Source organism: Branchiostoma floridae, chromosome 3 (assembly GCF_000003815.2).
Source record: "Branchiostoma floridae strain S238N-H82 chromosome 3, Bfl_VNyyK, whole genome shotgun sequence".
Taxonomy (NCBI): Eukaryota; Metazoa; Chordata; class Leptocardii; order Amphioxiformes; family Branchiostomatidae; genus Branchiostoma; species Branchiostoma floridae.
In genome coordinates this window covers 29810031-29827366 of record NC_049981.1, presented here as the reverse complement: position 1 = coordinate 29827366, position 17336 = coordinate 29810031, and the positions used below count along the sequence as shown (strand labels likewise).

The window sequence follows — 17336 nt, the reverse complement described above, 5'->3', positions numbered from 1 at the left end:
TCCTAAACAAGATTGGCATGGCTTGCTTCTTTCAAATCGATGAACATAATGTTACAAGTGTACAAACTAACTTTGCAGGTTGGTGTCTTTTCTTGTCAATTCAGCCTTTGATTCTGACCTTGTTGTGAAGAAAATGTCGTTGTCACTTCGACCTAAAAGTCATACTTTTAACAAACAAAGCTCTTCATTGTTGGACAAATCTGGATGGTAACATCGAAGCAGGTGGTAGGAATTTGTTTGCAAACAGATACTTTCTGTCAAGCAAGACCACATAGGTTTAACTGCAAGCAGAATTTGTTTGCAACAGATCTTTCTGTCAAGTAAGACCCCATAGGTTTAGCTGCAAGCAGAATTCGTTTGCAGCAGCTCTTTCTGTCAAGCAAGACCCCATAGGTTTAAGTTCAGTTTGGTTGGTCCTCATCCCACTCACAGGCATTCTATCCTTTGGCAAACATGCAGAAAATGACACTCCCTTCTTGAGTGGAGTGCCCCTTTACTTGCAAGCAGAATATGTTCAGTTTGGTTGGTCAGCATCACAGGCATTGTATCCTTTGGCGCACTCTATATATGCCGTCTTATAGTACTGTTGTCATGTATGTATAATGTATGATTGTTGCAGGGGCGCCCTGGCTCTGATGGCACGCCCGGCAAAGATGGCGACCCCGGCCAGCGCGGACAGCCCGGCCTTCCCGGAATCGGAGTGAAAGGCGACCGAGGAGAGATGGGTCTTCCTGGACCACCTGTAAGAACCCTCTTGTGTTCACAGAAAAGAAACAAGCAACAGTTTGATACTGTTTCAAAGCATGCTAGTGTTAGTGATATTGGTTCATGCTAGTTTATTTTTATCTGCAGGGCAACTTATGTCTGCCAGTATTAAAAACAGATTAACTGGGGATATCAAGTCGATCGACGGTGGTTTCAAACTACAACATTGTCAAAACATTGCAATTTGAAACCACTGTCTGTCGACTTGATATCTGGATTCGTCAATACAATCAATGGCTATAGGTTACCCTGCGGATAAAGTATAACAACAGGACTTTGAGACAAGTGTAAGCACTGTTGAAGACATGAGACAGAACATATCATTCAATTTGTGTTTTGGACAAAGTTTAACCCAAGCTAGAAACTTGAATCAAGAAACATCATCCTTGTGAGGAAAATGTCGGTCATTACATCTTCGTTCTATCTTTTGTAGGTGACTTACAAAATAACGTAGTTTCTATCTTTTGTAGGTGATAGGTGAATTTAGTTCTCGTTATCATTATTGGTTAAGATTTGGTTTGGTATCCTCTCATTAACAAGATTATGCACTACTTATTGGACACTTACATTTTGTATCCTCACAAGGTGAAGATTTTGATTAGAAAGTGACACAATGTGTTGTTCGTTCGTTTGTCCTTGTTTGTTCTAACGCAAATTGCACGACCTTGATTCAAACCAGGGTGATAAAGGCGAACCTGGCAACGATGGCGTACAAGGCCCGCCCGGACCCGCGGTACTTCCCCTGTCCCAAAAATAGCCAGCAGTGAACATATGGGAAATATTGGGACTTTTCACACATTTTCACTTCTGGCTATTTTTGCCGAAATTTGAGACTCTTTAAATCAAGTCCAGAAAGACCTGCCAAACACACCAACATTAACATTCGTAGAAAACAAAGGATAGATGTTACGTTTATTTGATTTAATTGATCTTTTAATTTGATATCATTTCTTCAGTTCATGATTTTCTACTGACTTTTATTACAACTAAACCACGGGTCGTAAGGTTGACAGACATTAGGGACTGTAAACTTTTGAGAGGTCTTTCTGGACTTTAAATAAAACAATTTAAGATGTTTGCTTTGAACTTGAATGTTAAGTCAATGATATGGACATTGTATGTTCAGAATTTATTGTAATTGCATTTATGACAACTTTTTGTAGCAATAACTCTTGCCAACATTTCTTTCTAACCACAAATTTTCCATAAAATGTTTTGCTTAGTAACCATATCCTTACATAGAGAACAATGTCTGTATTCCCTGGCCAACTGCATGCAATAACAATTAAGAACATTTGTTTGGAGAGCGATAAATGAAACTTCCACTAACAATTTGCTTAATAGACTTGTCTTGATTTACATGAATTTGTGTTCTGGTAAAAAAAAGTAACACTTATCGACTTTATATTAACTCGTTCATTGAAGGTATCATTGTTTAGTATTTACATGTGTATATCCACTGACAATCAAATCTAAAATTTCTTTTTTTCCGCCTCTTTTCAGGGTGCTCCTGGGAAAAAGGTACAGAGCTTGACCATATTTTAGTAGTAGACGACTTCTGTCTTGTCAATTGTGTTTGAAAAAAAGTCTTTTTTTCTGCGTATTTCTTTCTGTTTGTTTCTCAAATATTCTTCTGTTTGTATGTACATGTATCCTTATCTGTTCTCTTCCCTCTCATTTGGGCAAATGCTGACATGAAGAAAAAAAACGGCACGATATTGGACTGGTTTAGGTGGTGTCGTGGGCCATATAACTACAGGGTATTCATGATCAGCCCAGAACCATCCAGAGGTCCAGGGTTCGAATACTGTCATGCGACCAAACTTTTGCCCTTTGGGTAGTCATTTTACACGACTTTCCTCACTCCACCCAGGTGTAAAAATGGATACCTGACTTTGTAAAAAGCAGTAGGAGGAGAGGGTTGGGCCTCTAATACAATGCCCAATAGACAGTGGATAACAACCCACTGCCCCCATGACCTTAAAAAAGTCTATGGGCGTACTTTTACGAGGGCTGATATTTACAGCTGCAACATTTATACAACATGTTTGCCCATGTGAGAGGGACTGTCGACCATCCCCGGGTCCGATGGCCTTACAACTGGAACTGGTCCTCTTGTTTTCTTCCCTCTATTTTCATATCTTCATTTGTGTAACAACCTCAATGTGCTACCTAAGTTCTCCTATCAGGTACATTGTCTCACTTATTTTCTCTCCCTCCCCCTTTTTTTCTTGTTGCATCTCTTCTTGTCGTTCTACCCCATTCCTCGTTGCACTTGTGCCTGTCTGACTCTTGACATAGGGATTTGATGGCAAAAAGGGAGACCGGGTAATTCACAGATAGTTCCTCCCGAGTGGTGTTTCTGCTGCGTAGATGTTATTCGCCATCTCCCACACCTCTAGTGATGTAGTGGTTGAATGTTCACCAAGTTGTCTTATGAATCAGAAAAAGTGGTTTCTTCTGAAATGCACACAGGATACACGCACACACACACACATGTGCACTCACACATACACACATACACACACACGCACGAACACACACACACACACACACACACACTTTGCTTTCACCTGTATGTGACCTTCTTTTCTTTAAGAATCAGTAATTGCAGTTATTAAACTGGCTTGACACTACTCTTAAATTTTAAGAGTACAAAACAGTTCATTTTTGGTTTTGGGCATGCACAAAACATTGATACCAGAACAAATGGATACCAGAACCCTCCAATTTAGGTGCAAAGTAATTGGTTTTATTTCTGCTGCCCCAAAGAAACTATTATTTCTGACATAAGGCCAGTAACTGCTGTAATGTAGTCTGCTGCTAACTGTTCTTAATAAAGTAATGCTTTTGATTTCTGATGATTCATCAATCAAAGAGTTGAAGATAAGATGAGTGACATGTCACAAATTAATTTAAAATTTATTCCTGACTAGTTTGGTATTTTTACCCAAACAGTCCTTTTCTAAAGCTTGTTGTAGCCAGTCAATTTGTATTACCCCTAACTACATTCTTGTAGTATGGTACACAACATATACATGTAGTTATGTCTAGTTTGTGACTAAGTAGCTAAAGCATGTTGAAGATGTCACTAATTTTTTTTAGACGGTGTGCCACGTTTCAGAAAAAATGTAGAGTTCATATCCTGACTTAATTTTGGGTTCAATGTAGACTAAACTCGTTAGGATGTTCGTTACTCACACCTGTCGTCTCTCCTAACGATAGGGTGATGCCGGAGAGGGAACTGCTATAGTACGTACGGTACATCACTTTCTCTAACTCCTCTGTAGTCTTGTAGGTTGACATCTCAAAGAAAGGTCATGATCAGTATGGGGAAAAATTCTTTTTGAAATACTGGTTGGTACTAATGTATTGATGATATATATGTAGTGGTCATCAGTAATACATGTTACAGTAGCTCTTCTTTAGCCAAAATCTTGTGAGCCTTACATTAGATGGAAAAACAACAACAGAAAAAAATGTCTGTATCAAAGTGATACTGCTTCTGATAGATTACCATAGGGCTGCAGACTTTTCAGTAGACTCTGTAGGGATTGTGCCATAGTACTGTCACAATGGCAAATTTTAACAATTCTTCTGTTTTCATCTGTTATCTTAGATGCCAGGTCCAAGAGGCCCACCAGGACCAATGGTAAGATAAAAGGAAAAAAATAATTATTGCATGGTTCCTCTCCAATAGAAAGTAAGAGAGTTACATGTCTCCTATGTAAGTTTCTATTATGTCATACCTGGGCCGCGATAACGTTTGATACGGGTGTTCCGAACCGGGTGATAATTTTCTGTGACAAAGGGCAGTTACAATGTACATTATGTTTACTGGCTATACACAAAATTCTCAGGCATAGATATACAAATGTAGATACAGGTATAATATATATAATGTAACTTTTTTGTCATTTGCAGGGAGCTCAGGGATTAAGAGGGGAACCAGGACCTAAGGTAGGGTCGTTGAATTGTGCCGAGGTTATTAGCCTAATTAGGTACAATTTACTTCACATGTTGTTCATGGCATACAGTACTGTTGCAGTAGAGGTATCAATGTTTACATGTTGGGAAGCTGCTATATCAAGAAGATATTACCCTGTTCATACTAGGATTTGCTCCGGAGGTGGTTTCAGAATAGCCTCCATAGCAGGCCTTTATCTGTTGTCTTTTTTGGCTCATTTTGCTGGCAAATGATGAGACATTGCTATACTCCAGGAGTACATACTTGCAAAGAACCACTACGTAATCTAGGTGAAAATCTATTCATGACATGGTGGCCTTTTGGAGTATGGGACTAGGTAAGGTAAGACCCTTTGCACTAAAACGGACTAGCTAGAACCCTGTTACATGTATACAAAGAAGAGGATACACGACATGTTGTATGATTGTTTTGACTGCCAGTTATACAGACCTCTGTTGACCACTTACAGGGCGACGTAGGTGACACAGGGAAAACGGGAGCAATGGTAAGCTTCATGCATTCTTCAAGACAACAAACTACATCAGACTTTGCTGTGAGGGAAAAAATTGTACAATGTTAGGAACAAAATGTATATGTTATTATAGTAGTACTGTAATGATTGTAACAAACATAGCACTGCCCTAGCTCCCAGAGACACTACTACATTCTAGATTGACCGGTGTAGCCCTAGTTCACCTTTATCCGTGGGGTAACCTATATCCATTGTTTTTTAAATGGTATTCAGGGGAACAAGTAGACAGATAGAAATTAGATACAGTAACAGTGCTTTCAAATTATTGCAATATTGCAAAATGTAACAGAAACAACTGAAAAAATGGACTCGAATCCTGCAGCAGCTCTCACCATTACGTATTTCGTACCATGTATGTGTAAAATATGTGTATAGATTTACTAGGACTTATAATGATGTAAATTGTAACTGTTAGCTCTGTTACAAATTTTGTTATATGACCCTTACCACTTCCCTCGTGACCTCAATGCAATGTGGCCTGCAGGCCGATTTGAGCTTTCATGAATAAACAAAGGTTAAAGCAAACATATATCCCTTGATACCATGATTGTTAAAAACAACGGATATAGGTTACCCCCCAGATAAAGGTGAACTAGCGTTAGCCCATATAGACTCTCGGCTTTAACCCCACTCTCTGCCATGGCTTGATGATTAATGCTGTTTAATGACACTGGTGGCGCCGCAAAGGTTCTCCCTTAGCGAGGTAGCAATGATGTAGTGGTGACACTGCTAGTGTAGTGAGTAGTGCCGTTGACATTCCCAACTCGTAGGGTCCGGCAGGTGCAATGGGACCAGCGGGGGCAAAGGGAGACAGAGGACCCATGGGCTTACCTGTAAGTTCACACAAAACTTCCGCCTGACTTCACCTGTGTGTGGCGTGATGCTAACCATCATCTAAATCTCCCATCCCCATCCCCCATCTTCCTTTTGGGTATGCAATGGCACTCGGTATAGCACAAACTGATGTGTTTGGGCCTATTTTAACCTTTGTCAGCTTAACTTTTACCTGTGATGTTTGACCACTCTCATCTAGATGGAAGATCAATGTAAAAGAGGAAATGTATTGTGGAGATTTTGTTTGGCAATAGGGAGAATTTATTTATTCAAAATGCGAAGGGAGAATTTATTTATTCAAAATGCGACGGTACATTACACAGACCTGTAGGCAGCACAGCTGATTGCATACATGTAGGTCTCCAAATAACATATCTTTACAAAGGTATAAGACAAATTTACATAAAATCAAGACGGTCTTTGCATAATGGTATTAGAGAAATTCGAAATAAGATAATGAATAACGTTCTGCAGGAAATGAATGACATTCTGCAGGAGAAAATGGAGTGTTTGCTATTGAAACATGGCGTTATATACATGTACATGTATGTGGGTTTTCAGTTCATTGTGAAGTACAGTAGTCATTACGACAACCACAGATATTATTATAGCCTTTTTGTAAACAATGAAAAGAAAGCAAATTTAGCATAACATTTAAACATAATCATTTAAATATAGGGATAGATTGGCTAAATTACATTTGTAGATAAAGGAATGAAACAAAATACAAAGGTAGTTGATAATGATAAGCATTGAAATTGATTAAGTAGTTTTGTTGAATAATCCTGACTTTGGTCCACTGTATACTTTTGTGCTTTTTCAACAACGTTTTTGCTGACCAATAATTTGATGTGAAAAATACAACATCTGTCTAAGTATCATATCATCTTACCAGCATGCGTAACATTAGGATGTTTAAGTTTCAGTTTCATTTGATGAAAAAAAGTTTTTCTAGGATTACATGGCAAGTTTTCAATTATTTGTCCAGGATCACAGGTCAAAGTCATGCTAACACAGGTGAAAAGCGCCCTCAGAAACTATTGACACATCAGTAGCCATGTGCATATATGTACTTATTATACCCATGTCATGTGACCAAGTATGTTGATGACCATTTGCCCCTCCCCCCCTCCCCCACATCATGTCCATATTGTGTGAAAATTACCATGAATCCATAACCGTTAACATTTTTTTCCCTTGCTTACTCATGATTGGATTGATCTTGGCGATAAATATGCCAGGGTGACTTGCAGTGAAAGTTTTGAGACTGGTGCAGCAATACAACTTTCTTAAGGAAATTTAAGGATTGGCTAAGAACAAACTGAGATTCAAGCAGGTGCCCAAGTTGTCCAACTTTGCTTCTCAAATAGACTTAAAAATTGCAGAAAAAAACAGTAATTTTAAGAAACAGTAGATTTAAGAAACATTTTTGAATACTTAGTTTCTTTGCCTTCCTACATTTGTATTTTTTTGTAGCCAAAATAATTAGTATTAATCAATCAATTAAAACATTGACGATGTCTTCATCCAGAAGTGAAACATTTATCTCAGAACTTTACATCCAGTCGACTGGAATGTTTCGATTGGTCAGGTTGAAATCAGTGTGGATTTGATTGACAGCTAACAACGGCTTGCCATTTGCTAACAGAATTGCTGTGCACCAATACTAACCATTCACCATACTAACCAATGGTCACTTCCCCCTGTGCTTGCCATGGATAGGGGGTGTTTTTGTCTCATATGTATAAGGTAACACTTGCATTATCTTAAACTCATACGTACTGCATTTTGTAAGGATTTGGTGTATACCCTTTAGTATATATTTAGCCTGGGTACCATCCAATTTCTACCAGGGCTCCTGGCACTTGCTGGGAGCTGGTAGCTGGTAGCAAGTGCAAGGATCCCCGGTAGAAATCGGATGGTACCCAGGCTATATTCCCTTGTGATTGAAATTTTATAATGATTAACAGTTTAAAAGTTTAACTCATTCAACCTCAACTTTATAATGGTATTCAAAAATGCAGATTAATTTTGTCTGCACTGAAATCACATACAAAATGTAGATTGTGGCACAAACTTTTGCAGACTGTGTGTGTGAACACAAAGTTTTGGAAAACCGGCGGAAACAGGAATCAAAATTCTTACAAAATGCAGGCCGTGAAGTGTCTTTAGTAGATTTGTGCATTTGATAAGCTTTTTAGCTTGTGTTGCATATAAGTTAGCACATGCCATCAGCTTATTTTGGCTGCAAACAAATTGTGGCATAAGAGTTAATGCACGGCTTAGATACTGTGCATTGGACTCTTAAAAAAAACTTTTTGTGAAATTTTTGTATAATGCGTTGTTGAGAGTCAAAGGCAATATAATGTTTGTCTTAGATTCAGTAAATATAAATATAAATATAATGCACATGTGTATTTATGTAATGGATGTCAAAACTGTGTGCATTTAGTGGCAATATTCTGAAATTATGAAAGTTAGAATAGCTGTAATGTCATGTGCCAGTTTGAGAAGTGAAAATTTGGTTTTCCTTTAAATTTTGTAATGACTGTATTTTCTTTATAATGTCCACGATGATATTGGCTTGACTTTGGCACTTTTAAACAAGCTTAAAATTGGGGCTGGCTGAACAAAAGGGCCTGTATGTGGTTTAATCAAATTTGAACCTATTCTAGCGTAGCCTCTGTGACCTGTCATACAAACCCCATGTAAACCCCTCTTCATGTAGTGTGGACTACTTACCTCAGCAAAAGAAAACAAGCCCACTACTACTGATGAGTAGACCCCTTTGGTGCCAGTAATGGATGATCCCCTTGTCTCCCTGTGTGTGGAGTGTGGAATGTTGTTTTGTGATGCCTGTGCTACCATTGCCACCTTTTCAGGGCCCTGCTGGGATAGGGAAAGCTGGCCAACCGGTAAGACTAATGATGTCCCCTAACATTATCCTCGTACATACGTGGGCAATGTTGTAGTGGACAACATCAAGCCAACCGTACACGCTTGTGCCATCATTCAAGCCCAGGGCTGTCTCCAGGACCCCCCCCCCCCACCCCTCCCATCCTTCCAAAATCTGAACTTGTTGACATAGAATGGATGAATATTTTCTTACACACAAAATTACAGATTTAACAGCGAAAAATTCAATAATGGGTGGGATCAAAAAAAGTTTGAAACTGGAGACCCTGTTCAAGCCTTACCACAAAAGAAGCCAGCCTGAATGCCATCCTGGTTATGGGTTAGCTAACTGGTGCTCTCATAGACATGTACTCCCTTCTCACCAACACAACAGGGGAGTATGAGAGCCCCAGTAAACTAACTTGGATGATGCGCAGGCTATGAAGAAGCCATATGGGCAGTGGGCTTGAATTACGTTTCTTAACGGGAACTACATGTACATGCATGTGGCTCCCGCATCCTGTCTAAGGATGTGGCGTAAGCTTGTATGGTTGACTAGAGGTTGTCTTCTACAATTACCTACATGATCCTCGTACATACGTACAGGCAGGCTGGCCGGTACATGGGGCATTTTTCTCGCATGTGGTTCTCATGTGGACTTCATTTATAAATTGTAGCTTCTAAAAACAGACTCAAACAAAAACCGAACAGGTTGACAATGCTCAACACTAGTCCCTTGACCTGTCCTGCTTAGCTTATTGGGGGAACAAGGTAGACATAGCATATATATAAGACAATACAACTCTGATTTGTTGCCCGGATTGTTTAAAAGTATGCTCAACTTGAAAAGCGTGATGAAAACAGAGCTTGCTTGAGGGCCAGGTTTATGCCTTGATGCACTCGAATACAGTCATACCAAAGATTTCCTCCCTGTCCTCTGTTTGTAGCTTTCACCTAAAAATGTCAAAGAGCCAAGGAAATGTATTGTTCTGGTTTAAACATGGAAATTAGCCCCCAGGTTTGTCTCTATCTGGCAGCATTTCAACAGCAGCACTACACAAAGTCTGGTTGTCTGACTGCCTGATAGCTTGCCCCATGCACTAGCCGGCCTGACTTAGTTGCTATAGTATGTCCTGACAGGATGATTGTCCAGTTGCCAGTTGGTCCTATCATCATGGTCAGAGCATGACGTAGCAAAACTCTCTAACATTGACAAATGCCATCTGCAGAAGGATGGCAACTACATGTACACTATACTATACACTAACCTGAACACGAAACCCTGTTGAGTACCGTTTTATCCTTTTTACGTTACACCGTAGAAAATGTTCACTCAACTAACTTTCATCACATGTCAGTGCCGGTATTTGATTATCAGGACTTTTTTCCCAAAAAGTCATTTCTTATCATCCGTATTGGAAACTGCCTACAATGTATGATCCAGTTTTTGGGAATAAATTACTAATCGGGATAGATAAACTGGGATTTGATATTATTCCCATGGTTGCTGTTACCATGGCTACCGTTGCCATGGTATTGGAACTAACTGGAGAATGACGGATTGAGGGAATGTGAAGGGATGTTGTTGCCATGGTTACTAACCCTAGGACCTGTACTACTTTTCCTTCAGGGCAAGGATGGACTCCCTGGTCCTCCGGTGAGTACATTATGTGCATGTAAACTGCTTGTGTACTGATGATAATACTAATACAGTAGAAGCCAGTTAATTGCACAACGCACGCTTAGGTCAAGTGCACAGAATCCCCATATCCCAAACCGGCTCCCATTCACTCCATTGTTAGTGACTTCGTTTATCCGCACGACGAAAAGTTACCAATGCAGGATGATTGCATGAAAATGTCAGACATTGACTGAAAATTTGTGCTACAAATTGGCATGCATGGTATAAATAAGCTGATTTTATTAAAGCTTACAAAAATACTTTTTGGTCAATTTCGTGTCATGAATTTCTTGAAGGACAAAAAACTTTTTGTCCACCCTTCGGTCGTTGGGAGATCCAACCCTCATTTGGACTTTTACCTCGGGTGATACAGAATATATGGTCATAATTCATATTGTGTCATACCTGTGGCGCGGAAACGTTCGATAAGGGTGTTCCGGACCGGGTGATAACTTCCGTATCAGACGGGCTCTAAGTTGTATCACACGGGCTCCATTCGAATAAATCGAACTATTTTGAGCGGGACAAGTGGGGCGCCGTCGAAAATTCGAATACCGGATTTGGACGTTAGAACATTACTTTTGTAACACTTTTTGTTCGAGGGCACCAAATTTGTTCAACTTCTGGCGCATTTCGCATCAAAACATGGGTTTTCGCAGGTGGGTATGACATAAATAAAATACAACACGGTGTATTCCGTGTCACCCGAGGTACCAGCCCGACTGTGGGTCGGATCGCCCGACGGCCGAATTTATATCTATATACTGTAAAGTACTTATGATCCATCTCTCTTTTTCTGTACAGGGCGCTCCTGGCATGGTCGGACCTAAGGTATTTTCACCCCTCCCTGCCACGTAACATCTACTAAGTACTACAATTACTACAAACCTACTAAGCGGTGTGAGACAAACTGAAACGAAAGTATTCCACCACCTTCCATTTTATATTATTCTTTTTCCATGTTGTACATTCTATAATTTGATTTTTCCCATTTTTTTGTATATTTCATTTTCTGTCATATTTTCTTTTCCCCCGAACGGAACATTAGGGGTCAAAGGGTGATGAAGGCCTGAATGGGGAGAGAGGAGATCCTGGAATTCCCGTAACTAACCTTTCTTAATTAATTTCCACCCTCTCCTTAAACCCCTTGTTAGCCACGTATTCACTTTTGATTTTCACCTCACATTTTGCATGGTGCTTTTGCATGTTTTTCATAACTCCATTTTAAAAAAGAAATGACTGTTTTTGCCTGTTGTTGCAGACTTTAGCGGGGCTAGCTTTTACTTTATGGGGGGAGTGGGCAGTGCTGGTCCGTGATTTTCAACATTGACTAGGTTTTATTACTGTAAATGCATTTAAGTTCGCGGGGATTAATTTCGCGGTAGCGGGAAAATGAACTTTTCGCGGTAGCACCATGCACTGTAGTCTCTTACTGTTAAGGATAAGTGTTCGCGGTGGTTTTAAATTCCGGGGGAAGCGGCCGCTGCGAAAACCGCGAACATTAATCCACCGCGAACATTTCTGCATTTACAGTATCTCGGCAATCTCCCTTTCCCGGCATAAGAGAACCTAGCCAACGTTGAAAATCGCGAACCAGTGCCCCCCTCCCCCCCATAGAATTAAAGGCTGCAGCCCTGCTCGAAATCTCCGACGGAGGTTAAGATATTGCATGGTTTTGCTTCGTTACACAGCACGTTGCAACTCATTCATGTGAATTGTTTTGAGTAGCATGTTTTTGAAGAATGCATGTTTTACTTTACTTTTACTGTATTATTACCAGCTACTTCATATACATATTTCAAGTTTTTATGATTGTAAAAAGTAGCCATTTGGCTGTGCCTGAGTGCATGGATAATGTTAACACTAACATTTTGCTTGCAATGCATATTTTTGTTGCTTCTATTAACTTAAGTTTGGTACCCATTATTTTTATTTTCCCAGGGGATAAACGGAATTCCAGGTCCCAAGGTACGAATGTGAAGTTAGGTAGTGGTAACCCTTGGTTACCGTTACCGTTGGTTACCATACCTAACAATCCATTTGTCCGTTGTTCAACTCAGGGAGTGTCCAGTTTTATCAAGTTTCATTTCTTGCAAAATTAAAGTAAACCAACTTTTTCTCCACTTCTTCTAAAAATCTTGGGTGAAGCTTTCAGTCATTAATCTGTGTTGAACTTCCTAAAAAGAGAACTGTAAATAAAGGCCACCACTTTAGATCCAAATTAATATGCAAGATACCACTTATTAAGGATAAGCTAAACTTTATCTAACCAACACAAATTGATTGGGACTAGCCCCAAATTTTAGTGTTGGTTTGTTAAAGTTTAGTTTATCTATACTAGTAATGTCATTTACCAACACAGATGAACTTTCATGCTAAGATACCACTAAGATGGGTAAAACACTGGTAAAATGACAATTTTTCAGATTGTTTAAAAAGACTAACATTTATAATGTCAAGGGTCTTTATCATGATGTTAGCTAAGAAAAATCGTCAGGTTCTGGCTTGTGATCAAATGTTGAACCAATTTAAGCATACTTTGAATTGGAATGGCCCCCAGTTTCCCTCTTAAAGTATTTTAAACTTTGCAGATATCAGCTAAGTCCGCAGAAATTGTAACTTAACTATGTTTTGTACGATATGAAAGAATTGATAGCATTGGACATCCCTGTACATGTAATCAGATGTGTAAACTTGTGTTACATCCTCTATCTCCTCTATTCCATTTCATCTCTGTCGTATTTTCGTGTTACCCGTTGCTTAGGCGTTCTCTTTGTTGAATGCTGTAAACAAACTGGAAAAGATATCTTTATGTACATGTACATTCTTGAAATCAGTCATACTTGATTTAAACTGAGAAATAGATAGGCCAATTGAAAGTTTATACATGAAATACTATGAAAATGATATGCCAGCAGCCATAGAAAAGAAATTAGTAAAAGTATTAAAGTTCTGGAGTATGTGTTAGCGAATGTCTGTCCTAATCCGTAATGAGTATTAATTCATGACTTGTGCAACAACTACTGTCTTTCTTTCTTTCTTTCTTTCTTCCTTCAAGGATCCTTGTGATTTCTTGTCATCGTTTACCTAACTGAGAGCTGTCTATTGTTATACTTACTTAACCTTTCTACTTTGCTAACAATTCTCTATGAGTACTAAATGGATATACAACATTAACTTGTATTCTTTGATGTGAATTTCCCATTCCGTTTGAATTTGTTGATACTGTAAATTGTGTTGGTTGCTCTTGGATTTTCTGAAGAATAAATTGTCATGCTAAGTTTTTAAGCTGTAAGAGAAACCTGGCAGTCACAAAACATTACATTAAAACTTACAATATTCCTCTCCAACATCTGCTTGGAGCTTACTCAGTTATGCTATGGTCTTATTTCCAAAATGTGGTCTGGCCAAGCAGGAACGGAAAGTATGTTACAAATTACTAGAAGACACAAAAAAACATTAACAAAAGTTGTGATAATGAACTTAATTTTTATATGCCCTTTTTTTATGGGCTTTTTTTCCCCAAACAGCCCGGCTGGGCCCCAGTTGGGAAATATGACTACGGAATTATCCAGCATATCTCATATTAAAAGAACTCAGCATGACAATTGAAAATATACTAACAGTTACTACATTTAGGCTGAAATTCATTCATACCTACATGTGTTTTTTTGTGTCTAAAGTTTTGCTTCTTACACTTCTACAGGGAGATCCAGGTCCTCCAGCACAGAAGGGTGATCAGGTATGTCCCGTTGTTCAAACAGGGTTGTTTCAAAACCTCACAGTCTTGTACATGTGGGGCTTTAAAACAATCCCAGGTGCTGATAGGTGGCTTTGGAGTTCACTGGATACAAGATATCTATATATGACATAAAAACACAACTAAGATATTTACTGCAACACCTGATGTCTTGGTGCACTTGTACAAAACCCTTTTTTCTTGAAACAGTTGGACCTGTCCGGAAAAGACAGACCTGAAAAAAATCAGTAGACCGTATTATTGACCTACTAGAAAATGAACAGATTATACAGGCAATCATGTGTTTTGAGACTTCTCCAGTCAAACTGGCATTCATGTTGTTTACATCAAGATAGGATTTTATATAATGCCTGTAGGAATAGGATACACCACCAAACAGATTCATTTGTAGTGAAATGGACCATTGTTTTGAGTATCGCTCATTCACAAGTAAGTCAAGTTTTCACAGACAGTAAGGTCCAGGTTCAGGTCCAGACCTGGACCTGGTTCTCTGGACCTAGACCGTACCTGTACCTGAATTTCTGGTACCAGTACCCACCCCTAGTTAGGAGGCAATAGTGTTTACTTTGTGGAAAAAAATCTCCAACAAACTCTTGATGATTGCAGTCAAGATTTTTCAGTTTCTTTTTCTAAAACTCTGACTACAACTCAATGAAGCCATCTATCCAGCCATAGAAACAGAGCCCAAATGTTATGAGCACGGATATTTGGGCATGACGTAACTGACGGTTCATGCAGTGTTGCTTATATCATGGATAACAAGCTATTAACTCTTTGAGCATGATGATAACGTGTGGATATGTGAAACAGTGCCAAGCTTCTTGAGAAGTGCAAGGGTTGTACACTTTTGTATGACAGCAGTTTACAACACAAGCACCAAATTATGACCACAAGTTGTAGATATTCTTAACTGGAAAATGATGGAAGATTTCCACAAAATAATATAAATCATGGGGAAAATTAATAGCTGAAAGTTTAGCTCATCACTTTAGCTGCAATTAGTCAAGAAGCATTTGGCACTGCAATGAACTTGACCAGCTTTGGCTTGAAATCTTTTCTCTGTGATGAAATGTACTGCAACAGTTAACATACTAACCATGATAACAGAAACGAAATGACGATTCACGATATATTCTGCACGATTTTGTGATGTATTGAAATTTAAAAACAAACAAACATTTATTTGGGTGGAAGTTTCGGAAGCTTAGTTAGGCAAGTGACGTTTGAATGTACACAAAACATCTGGGTGTAAGGGAAGAGGTTGAGATGTTTTGTGTGCATACACCTCTTTCCCAGTACCACTCATGTCTTGGAGAATCAGACACAGTTGTGCAAACTGGATGAGTATCCTCGAAGGTAATGCACTCGTGGCATGGCGTCCGGCATCTACAAGTACTGTGGCTAAGGCAGGACAAACTACTCATCTGTAGGACCATCATATCATATCATTCGGCAATACTTGATGGAGTTTGTTTTGCTGGTACATCATCCCATTCCTTGATGAAATGCATGCTCTCCTAGTTAAAATTTTTCAAAGTTTCCATTTTATTGGATCGTTTTGTTTTGATTTTTCCCCGTTTCTCGTACATGAATCCCTCTAGTTAAAGCCTAAAAAATTCCCATTTTATCGCATTGTTTAAATTTTTCCCTGTTTCTTGCAAGATATTTTTAGAATGAGGTAGACTGTCGCTCTATCTTGGGTCATTCTTTGTAACGGTTGCTAACAGGCAAATCTAAGTGCACACTTAAGTTGTCCAAACATGTACAACTTCTTGTCAAATTGGTTTCCTTTGTGGTTTCAAAATTTGAACGTGGCACTTCTAAGATAGATGTGCAGTATCAAATTGTCCTTGTCTCTTTTTAAAAGAAAATACCCCTAAAATTGGTCTTGAAGGACGACATCAAAGTAGTCCTAAAACTCTCTTTTCTGTCATAATGTAGATTGGCCCCCCACCCACCACGTTCTAGCAAGAAAACAAACTCCTACAAGTATTAGTGCTTCATATTATCGGATGGTCCTATAGTCCGAGGTGGTTGGGAAAGAGGTGTGTTCTTTACACTGTGTTGGTGGACATCTCTAGGGTGTGAGAGGTAGAAGAGGCAGATCAGGAAAAAAAGGTGAAAAAGGTGATCACGGCGCTCCCGGATTAGATGCCCCATGTCCTGTGGTAAGTGCCCCCGGCCAATCCTTTCCTATCTTGTGTTGTGACACGCTTGCAGGGAGAGAGAGGTAGAAGAGGCAAGAGGGGTCATCAGGGTCAGAAGGGCGAGCCGGGACCGCCGGGCTTGGACGCTCCGTGTCCATTGGTAAGTTTGGTGTCCCCCCTCCGCCCGTGTCGTCGTCGTCGTGAGTCGTATCTGTGACCGATGTTGTGCCGTCTGCTGCGGCCCTGGTGCACCCCTCCTATCCCTGTCATAAATCTGACCTCGGTGGTAGTCGGGCCTTACTCTTAAGGCTCAGGCCACACTCACACACTCACTCACTCCACTTTAATTTCTTGGTTGTCTGATTTAGAAGGAATAACTGTACAGTGTAGCTGTTTAAATATCGGGTGTATTTGCAGCCAGTAGGTTCCCAATTTTTTTTAAGTAATGAGGCTGATTTACATGATTGAGGCACCTCCTCGAACATGAGACCCCAGTTTTACAATTTTGTTACAAATTCGTGAATTTTTGGTCATCCTTGGGTGGTCTCTGTCCTTGGGTGGTCTCTCATCCTCCAAGTACTGACCGGACTGCGCGTTACTTAACTTCCGAGATCAAGGTGATCGGTTGTATCTTAGTACAAAAAAAAAGAACCTTTATCCCTGCTACAGTTCAGTTGTGGGACATGAGAGACCTACAGAACTTTAACGTAAAGTGAACGTCCACTTCAGTGCTACTAGCCCACCTCAGCTCAGTG

The 17336-nt window shown here is 39.6% G+C and overlaps 1 protein-coding gene across 50 annotated transcripts in view; it reads left to right on the top strand.

Annotated features, from left to right (window-relative positions):
* The window catches only part of LOC118410928 (collagen alpha-1(XXIII) chain-like), a 130985-nt gene that overhangs the window by 102924 nt on the left and 10725 nt on the right, over nt 1-17336 (top strand). For 24 of the 50 annotated variants that reach the window (XM_035812844.1, XM_035812866.1, XM_035812886.1 and 21 more), the window contains 16 exons: nt 620-742; nt 1445-1498; nt 2269-2286; nt 3067-3093; nt 3991-4026; nt 4385-4417; nt 4690-4725; nt 5202-5237; nt 6035-6097; nt 8981-9013; nt 10624-10650; nt 11479-11505; nt 11723-11776; nt 12616-12642; nt 14381-14416; nt 16655-16741. In XM_035812844.1, coding sequence (XP_035668737.1) covers nt 620-742; nt 1445-1498; nt 2269-2286; nt 3067-3093; nt 3991-4026; nt 4385-4417; nt 4690-4725; nt 5202-5237; nt 6035-6097; nt 8981-9013; nt 10624-10650; nt 11479-11505; nt 11723-11776; nt 12616-12642; nt 14381-14416; nt 16655-16741 — 717 coding nt within the window. Of the gene's footprint in view, nt 1-619; nt 743-1444; nt 1499-2268; nt 2287-2942; nt 2955-3066; nt 3094-3990; nt 4027-4384; nt 4418-4689; nt 4726-5201; nt 5238-6034; nt 6098-8980; nt 9014-10623; nt 10651-11478; nt 11506-11722; nt 11777-12615; nt 12643-14380; nt 14417-16515; nt 16603-16654; nt 16742-17336 lie in introns of all 50 variants that reach the window. The other 26 variants (XM_035812840.1, XM_035812893.1, XM_035812891.1 and 23 more) reach the window with 23 other exon arrangements.